Genomic DNA, 9,898 nt, shown 5'->3' with positions numbered 1-9,898 from the left:
CAGTCATCATTTACTGACCTTTAAAATGCGTCACATCAAACTTCACTGGTTCTTGAGAGCTAAAATAGAAGGCAATATTTTTTAGTGAGTAACCATTTTTATTGTAGGCCATTTGACTTCAAAAAGACTTGCAATACAATGCTTTAGTTAAATGGGTTACTTTTATGGTGCCTTTTATGTTTACAAATCACAGTCATGAAAAAAACTAAATAATGTAAACTTTCTGCTAAACATCTCCGATTGGGTTCCGTAGAAGAAACAAAATCATACAGGTTTGGAACAACACGATGGTGAGTAAATAATGACTGAGTTTAATTTTTTTATGGTGGAATTATTCCTTTAACGTCAACATTAAAGGGATATTTCACCGCTGGAAAGATGAATGTGTATTTAGATTGGGTCATTTATGTAGTAGAAATGTGAAATTATTTTAGAAGTTGGTGCCTTCTAGACTGAGAAAAGCCAGAAAATGTATTTTTGGCTCATGTGGATGAAAGACAACTCCTCCCAGAATGCACTTGCTTCGCTGCCCTACAAGGCCACTCCCAAGCCACGCCCTACCGGTTACAGAGGGCAGTATCGGAAGAAATGATACAACTAGGCTACTAGTTGACTCGAAACTGAAAAGACGCCGTTTTATCGTGAGATCCCACCCCCTATGGGCGGGTTGAAAACATGCGGAACTAGCTCCTACTACTGGCTGTAGCCTCTAGCCTCTGGCCAAAAAGCCTCTGATGATGCAAAATGACGATTTTTGCATCATCTGAGGTTTTTTTCCAGACACACAATACAAAAATCTCTCGTCTCAGGGCGACATGAGGGAGGGAAGCACGGTCATTCAAAAATACTACCGGGTTTCTACTGATACAAAGCTTAATGCTTATCGGTGAAGTATCCCTTTAAAGATTAAGGAGAGATCCCCTGATTTGATTGTAAAGCGCTTTGGGTGTACAGTAGTACATATGAAAGCACTATATAAATGCCTAATTCATTAATTCATTAATTCATTAATAATGGACTTTATTTTCATAATGCACGCATGTTGCTGCAGATTCTTTGGTGCTATATAGCATTGCTTTAGCAAACTAACATTCTTTCTTGCTCTATGAAGGAATGCCGTGCCAACTTTTCACGATACAATCAATTCCTGATGTATAAAATCAAAGTATCTGAATATCCTGAAAAATACATTAAATTATAGAAGCAAGATTAATTGAAAACATAATTCACATTAAGGACTTCATCGCTCTTCACAATTAAAGGTTTGGTGACTATGCTAAATGTTAGGAGGATAACTGTGTGCTAAAAAGAGATAAGACACCTCCACAAAATGCTGTTGCACTGTCAACGGAAGCCTTTCATCTACAAGCACACCACATTCACACACTTTTTCAGGAATCTTTTATAAAAAGAAGTCTGTGGGCGAGGTGAGTAAAGCTAAAGACAGGAAGCCGGCTGTGAGAGGTGTTCTTCTCATGAGACGAATGAGTTCAATAAAACTTGCTTTGAATGAATTTGAGCATACATCCCTGCTTATGAGTGTGTGACTAGTTTTCCTTTCAAGAGACTAAAATTAGCCTAAATCTACACCAACGGAATGAAAAGAACTGCTCAGTAAGAAAAGAAGAACTTACGTATCTTCAGGAAATGATTCATAGATAACTTTCAGCTTTGGCGCCTCTGTTAAAAGGCTCAAAGACTGACCATCAGGTCATAAGGTTCTGGCAATTCATTGTGTTAAAAGGAATGAAAAACATAATGACCACCAGTTTATATAAAAGTGCTACAACCAGGATATAAGATTTTTTTAAGTAGAGGCAAGGAAAAGGAGGGCCAGGGATCCAAGTGCAGCGTAGTTTGTTCAAAATACACAAAGATAATCCAAACAGGGAACGGGAACATAATCCAAACAGGGAACAAGAATGCAACAGCTTTACAAAGTATGCAAAGACAACGATTGACCAAGACTGACTAAAACGGAGCCGGCAGAGCATGGAGCCAGGGCGGAGCCGGCAGAGCATGGAGCCAGGGCGGAGCCGGCAGAGCATGGAGCCAGGGCGGAGCCGGCAGAGCACAGGGACACCAGGGCAGAGCTGATGGAGCAGGGAACCATGCAAGGCGAAACTGACAAAACTGGAGACCCCCAAGGCGACTAGATGGTGCAGGGGCAGGGCTGGACTGGTAATCTGGCATACCGGGCAAATGCCCGGTGGGCCGACGTGCTTTTTGGGCCGATACAACTTATACTTTTTTTTTTTTTTTTTGGCCTAAAACTCATACATCGGCGGCCCATTCATTTTGTTTTGTTTAATTGACGGCGCTGGGTTAGTGCCGGTGTAATGCATTGGTCAAAAAAAAGTAAGCGTTCGTTTTTTTTCCACTGACAGACCGGCCCATGAAACGCGTAGATCAGCGGCCCATTGGTTGTTTTCTTGATTGACACTGGGTTGGCCCAATCACATCTTTAAACACCTCCCCCTTTGGGCTTTGAGTGAGCGTGCAATGTCAGTGTGTATCTGTCAAAATAGTCTGAGACATGGAGAAGAAACGCAAGGAATGTGCAGAGAAATAGCGTGAAAAATAGATACAGGCCCTTCAAGCAGACGCTGTAAAATGTGTCAAAATATATGTTTTCTGCAGCAGCAGGACCTTCATCAGCTCCCGTGGCTGATGAGGAGGAAAGTGAGGAGGATCAGGAGAGAGATGAGAAAGGGTAGAGTCTGCGGTAAGCAGAACTACGTTCAAAACACTTTGGCTATGAGTGTAGGAACCCATTACCCAGTTACGCATTATTTCCACATCTGCATAGTTGACGATTACAGAAATTTACTAGAAGTTTAAAGAGACGCGTTTTTATCCATGTTTTCCGCCAAAATAGAAGCTTGATGCAGTTTCCGTCAAAATAAAAGATCATGTGCTTATCTCTTTCAAGTTTAGAAATTAGTACAAAACTAATTATGAAAGTTTTCTTTATTTTTCAGTGCATTTGTTTTACAATATATGGCTATTAGGCTACTGTCATGAGATTAATATTATAATTATTATTATGTAGTAGTGTAATATAGACAGACACTGTTACTAAAAGAAGTTTGATTTTTTCTTTGTTTAATTTGCACACTGAATATGGGTTGGAGCTTTTAATTTCGAACCCTCAAACTGCACCAGATTGATGAATATAACATTAAAATGCACAAAATTTTCTTAGGGGGAGCCTGCCCCCAAACCCCCCTAGAAGGACTGAGGTCCACCCACCACAGTTTTACCAAAAATCCTGTGAGAAACACTAGTATTGCTATGCCAATGCAGCTTATAGCTTGTTTTTTGGATGCATCACTGTGGAGTATAGTTCAATTGTATTAATAAATTACAATTTTGTACTTATTTCATCTGTTAACTCTCACTCGTTTATACTCACTCATTACATGGCATTAGTGGTTTTAATGAATAGGAGTTGAACAAAAACATATTCAAGGGCGTGCAAAGATGGGTGGTGTTTATGATCATATGTAGTGGGCCAGTCTGGGCCAAAATGCCAGGGCCGATTTTCTGTCCCAGTCCAGCCCTGTGCAGGGGACTACCAAGGTGGAACAGACGGAGCCAAAGACCACACAGCGCAGCAGAAGACCTCCAAGACGGAGCAGACGGAGCTGAAGACCACCATGGTGGAGTAGAAAACCTCCAGGGTGGAGCAGACGAAGCCAAATACCACTGGGGATCAGGAGGCAATGGCGCAGCAGAGGCTTGGACGGCCTTCATATCCATCACAGAGTGGGCAGGGACGGCATCCATGGCCGTGACAGAGCGGGTAGATGGCTCAGAGGGAGCTGTCGCAGACACCACCACCTCAGGATGCGCTGTGGCGGATGCTGCCGCCTCGAGAAAAATGCGTGTGGCCCAAACACACAGAATAGCAGTGACCATTACCGAAACCACCTTGGACAGTGGGATAACCTCTGGGACCACCGGACTAGGAAGAGCTGGACTTGGGACCACCAAACTTAGAAGCACTGGGACCACTTGCATGGTGGCCATGATGTCCAAAGACTATGGTGTGGCAGCCATAATAACAGAGGACTCTGGTGTGGTGGCTGTGACGGTGTTGGCTGTGGTGGATACTGCGGGAGTTTTAGGTTCTGTTCCCCCTCCACGACTCCCACAGTAAATGCAGAGCCACTCCACTGCAATATATGATGAATATTGCTTCTCAACTGGTGGGTCGTGACCCAAGAAACAAAAACAATGTAATTCTATGTTTTTTTCTGATGAGAGGCTTTTATTTTGAAAAACATGGATGAAAGCTGTTGACACGTCATGAGAAAATAAAATGTGTTGTCCTTATTCAGTATATGCTGTCAGATGAGATGTTGTCAGGCTATACGTCAGTGTCATTATTATAACGTTATTTTAATGTCTCTCACCTCAGAAACTTCCAGAACTTCCCTGTCCTGTCAGCCGTTGTAATGTGCTGACTTTATTCTTCGATTGAATGCACCAATAATCAGGATCAGTGTCCATATGTTTTTAACTGTTCATGTTAGTATTGTGTATTTACCATGATAAGTGTTGTTTCCGTAACCCTTAAATTCCAGTTTATTTTCACTTTGTGTTATTTTGTATATTTTTTAATGAATGTCGTAGCTCATACCAATTATTATTAACAAAAACTAGTTTGAGACTGCTATTTAGTAGCCTTTCCTTATACTATTTATTCTTCAGCATTATTCTTGCAATTGATGTGTGTTAAGTAAAGTGAGACAGTACTTTTATTTAGATAAAAAAAACCCAAATAAAACATATCAAATTTAATAAAACTTAAACTAAAATGTTTATCTAAAAATAAAATTCAAAATATGCATAATATAATACTTAATAAATAATAAATAAAAAAACTCCAACACACATACAATGGAACTGCCTGGAAAAGAAAGACAAGCACTCTTCTAAATATCTCCTTTTTGTGTTATACAGAAAAAAAAGTCATGAGGGATAAGATAAATTTCATTTTGGGTGACTCATGCTTTAAATGGATGGCACATTTTCTAAATTTTCTGTCAAATATTTTAGACCCTGGTTAGATATAGAAGAACTGAAAGAAAACAGAATGAAATGGTTTAGCACAGACTGATACACATCAGTCTCAATCATTTCAATATAATAAAACACAGAATTTGAACATGAGAAAAAGGTTCCTGTACTCCGTGTTATGTTGAAATGTTTTAAATGTGAGAAAAATGAAGGACTGAGGAAGCAATCTCATTGTAATGAATCAGCATGAGGTCTGCCGCATGTTTATGGTGAGGCATTATCAGCGATACACTCGGGTGACTCTCTCACTCATAAATGAAATACATTATTTCCATTGCAGACTGGCATACATATTGCTAATTAGGAGGCCCATCTGAAATAAGCAGAGATGAGAAGAAAGAGCAGGAGAACTGCTGTGGTGGAAAGCGACAAGGCTGAAGACAGTCTGGTGAACCCGACTCTGAATATTAATACTGCATGTGATGGACCTCAATGAACACAAACTATCCATCCATCATGTCAAAAACATGGTTCTTCCCATCATACCCTTAGTTCCAAAGCTGAGTTTGAGCAAGACATACAGGATATACTTTGTATCAAACAAGAAAATGTGTATAATTTAATTTACATAATACATACTAAGTTCTGTCATGAAACTCTAGATTGTGCAGACTGATAGGTAACTCAATTTGTTAGCGATCACATTGTTATCTACATAGCGCAGCTGACTGGTTGCTAGTGTATGCTTGCTGCTCTACATTCAAATATGTGGCATTGTTTGCTGATAGCGGTCTGCAGCGTGCTTTCAGAAACCCTCCTCCTTCCCCAGCTCCACCTGTATAGATATTCTACAGGGGTCATTTCATGGATCCTATATGTGCAGCAGCAGCATGTCTTACTTGCTCTAGCAATGTCTGTGAATGTATTGGCAGTAGCAAGTTTCTATACTTGCTCTGCAGCAGCAGCGTAGCAGATCTATTCCACCAAGACCAAATACATTAACATTACCATATCCATTACCATGCCAATCTCTCAGAGAGTTGTCATGACAGAAATACACTAATATTCAAAAGTTTGGGGTCAAGATTGGTGGAAAGAAATGAATTGTATTCAGAAAAGTGACAGTAAAAACCTTCATAATGTTACAAAAGTTTTCGATTTGAAAGAATGCTGTTCTTTTGAAGAATTTTCGTCAAAGAATCTGGAAAAAAATGCACAGAAATATTGAGCAGCACAATAATATGGAACGTTTCTTGATGTTTCAAATCAACATAGTACAATGATTTCTGAAGGATCATGCAACACTCAAGACTGGAGTAATGGCTGCTGAAAATTCAGCTTTGCCGTCATAGGAATTAATTACATTTTAAAATATATACAAATAGAAAATTACTGTTTTTACTCTATTTTTCAACAAATAAGTCATCAAATAAGACTTCTTTCAAAAACATAAACAATTCTTACTGACCCCAAACTTTTGAACAGTAGCGTATACCATACTGCCGTGTGAGTACTTAGAAGGTCAATGATACCTGGAGAAAATTGTCCATTGGTATTCCCATTCATCTCAACAGCAGCTGGTCAGTGGTGTAGTTACAGGGTTAACAGTGCCATGCTAACCAGCTATTACCTCAACCCTGTGAGGATTTAGGATATTTATTACACAACACATAGCAATTAAAATATTTTACATACTTTGAAACATCACAATACACAGCAGAACAGTTGACCTCATTGGAATAATCATGATAATTTGGTTCTAACTTAGCAGTTCACAGCAAAAATATTGTTGCATGTCTTAAAATACTAACTAAAAAGGAAGATGATTTATTTATTTTTTGATGCTGAAGGGGTGATCACTAGAAATGCATTATGATTATTGATATAAAAACCTAAAATTGGAATGCAGTAATACATAATGCATAAAACATCTTAAACCACTAGAAAAAACTACCAAATCTTACTCCAACTAGAATAATTTATAAAATAATGAAAATACATATAAATATACTCAGAATGTGCGCAAGGTTGACACTCGTGTTGAATCAACTGTTGAATTTAGATTGTCAACAGTGGAAAAGTCATTCCATGAAATCTTCATACAAAATATCACATTGTTGACCAGAGGTCAACTGGTCTCCGACATTTTTCATTGTTCAGAGCAGTCCAAGAGGAAATGTCATTTGTCAGATCCTGAAAGGGTCTTTCAACCCCTTGTCCTTTAACGGCCCAGTCAGTCAGGTAGCATTGCATGTTCCCATAGAAGCAACCTTGGTATTTTCTTTGAAACTGAAATGTTACAAGAGCCCTGTACAAATATTCAAATCAATTACACATTATCTTCCTCTTTCTATTTAAAAAGGTACACCAAGTAATTACATGGCTATGTTTGGAATAGCATGCTACCATACTACTCTTACTACTTCTGTACTATGCATGCAGTATGTATATTTTACTCATTTTCTGTATGCTTGGAAAAGCCAGATGACCACTACAATTTCTAAAATGTGTAGTATATAGCACTTTAAAAAACTCTATTTCCCATAATACAATACTTTTTTTTTTTCAGTGTCACAAATCATTTAATAATGATTTGACCAAACTGTCAAATGATATTAACATTAAACTGAAATAAAAATGTAAGAAATTCACTGAATTTAAACAAAGAAATACACTACCGTTTAAAAGTTTAGGGTTGCTCTTATGCTCAACAAGGCTGTGAAATATTATTACAATTTAAAATAACAGATCCTTAAGAAATCCTTCTAATATGCTGATTTGGTGCTCAATAAACATTTCTTATTATTATCAATGTTGAAAGTATTATTATGTTGCTCAGCACTTTTTTTGGAAACATTTTTTTTCAAGGATTCTTTGATGAATAGAAAGTCCAAAAGAACAGCATTATTTTGAAATATATCTATATAAATCTTTTGTAACTGTAAAATACTTTAAGTCACTTTTTGATCATTTTAATGCTTCAATGCAAAAAAATCAAACAAAACATTCTTAATTAATAATAAAAAAAATACTGACCCCCAAACTTTTGCACAGCAGTGTAAATCAGGGGGAAAAGGTAATGAGACAGCAATGTAGCATACAAAAGTAATACATAATGTAAATGTTATACCTTTGCTTGCTCGCATCCAAGAAGTCTATAAAAAAATTACTTAGTGTACCTTTAACTCTCTGGCATATTGACTGTAGAGTAATGGTTGTCAGATTGAAATGACGCAACAGTAAGACTCTAAAGAAATGTTTTAAATGTCATTCATTCTTTTTTTTATAATAATAATAATAACAAACGTCTAGATTTGATCATCTGCGCTGAGCATGCGTTTAAATGGTTTGTTGTCTCATCTAACAGTCTTTACTGTATGTGTCGAGGTGCCCGTGCTCTCGCCCGCTGCTCCGCCCCAGGTGTGTACCGCCATTTGGGTGCCATTCCCTTCAGTTTCTTCCTCTTCCTGTCGGATACGCACCACACCTTCTCACAGTACTGCTCCACCTGGTGGAAGTTGCTGTAGCCGATCAGCTGCATGAAATCCTTGTACCAGTGCTTTGAGGAGGCAGAGGGTAGGCTGGGAAAAGGGCAAGGCTGAGGTCTGTGCAGAGAATCGCCTTCCTCCTCCTCCTCTCCTTTATGCAATAGACCCTCAACTTTGCTCTCATCCAGCACCTCCAAAGTGACACGAACCACCGTCTGGACAAAGCCGTGCTCCGTGGACTGGCACACATAGATTCCTGCGTCTCCCTTCGCTATTTTGAGGAGCAACAAGCCATGGGGGGTGTGAATCACACGATCATCACCTTTCACCTGAGAAAAGGAGGGAGAAAGACACTAGTATAAAGGACACTATTGAATTTATGACGCATATTTTGGTGGTTAGTCACCAGTTAAAAGTGAGTTGATGTGCAGTTGCTAGGGTGTTCTGGCTGGTTGCTAGGATGTTTTGGATGGGCCGACATCCAAGTCTTGGATAAAGCTCTGATGCTTTTATGCTTTTTTCAAACATTACGTTTCAAGCAGAGTGTAATATAGCGAATTTGGAACGTAAAACCTCAGCAAAGTTTTAAGGATCAAAGTGCACGACAAATAGATTTATTGTCTCTTAAAAGAAAGAATCGATTCTGGACTGCTGAAAAGAGTCATCAGCAATTTCAGCCTCACCTTCTGCACCAACCTATGTAACAATGTAACAAATTGGCATAATGCCATATGGTCTTCATTGGCTGCCAGCGAACAATGCCTATTTGACCCACACTCAAACACTGTAGTTGTAGCTGAGGCCTGCCTGGTTAAGTTTGGTTTGTGTTGTCGACATGTTGAGAAGATGGATGTTCAAAATGTTCAAAAGGATGAGGACTCGCGCTGGAATTGATAAAAACCGACGCCATCGTTGCTGTTTGTATCACTGTGTATCAAGCGCTGAGGAAGCCTGCGGAGCTGAAATTCAGATTTATTCAGGTAATAGGAGTTTTGATTCTGACACGCACTGTAAGCAGCAGACCAATGAACTGGGCCGTCTGACCAATCAGAGCAGAGTAGGTTGGCGGAAAAGAGGGTTTAGAGACTGAATCTTCGAATTAAACGTTTTCAGACTCTTTAAGTTCAGAAATGAGGTTATGTGCAATGTATATTATAAGAAAAATAAAGTGTTTTTGACCTTGAATTCATGTAACCCTATTGCAGGAGATTGCCAAGAAAAAATTAGGAACCATTAAATATAGCATAATAGAGGCACTTTAATGCAAGAGTATATGATTTTTTCCCCTGATTTATCATTTGCCCAGCAGAAATCATAAATCTGATTGGTTTGAAGAGTAGCAATACACTTCTCCTCAACCCACATGATTTGAGGTATAATTATTA

General features: G+C 38.8%; 1 protein-coding gene across 3 annotated transcripts in view; it reads right to left on the bottom strand.

Moving 5' to 3' along the window:
• Nucleotides 1–6,665: 6,665 nt before the first annotated feature.
• The window catches only part of sema3e (sema domain, immunoglobulin domain (Ig), short basic domain, secreted, (semaphorin) 3E), a 46,682-nt gene continuing 43,449 nt past the window's right edge, over nt 6,666–9,898 (bottom strand). For all 3 annotated transcript variants that reach the window (XM_082181802.1, XM_082181804.1, XM_082181803.1), the window contains exon 17: nt 6,666–8,842. In XM_082181802.1, the coding sequence (XP_082037928.1) occupies nt 8,396–8,842 (447 nt within the window). In that variant the 3' untranslated portion in view covers nt 6,666–8,395. The remainder of the gene's footprint in view (nt 8,843–9,898) is intronic.

This window comes from Leuciscus leuciscus, assembly GCF_965113295.1.
Source record: "Leuciscus leuciscus genome assembly, chromosome: 10".
In the NCBI taxonomy this organism is placed as follows: Eukaryota; Metazoa; Chordata; class Actinopteri; order Cypriniformes; family Leuciscidae; genus Leuciscus; species Leuciscus leuciscus.
Note: the sequence above shows the minus strand (reverse complement) of the source record. Positions and strands in the feature narration are given on the sequence as shown.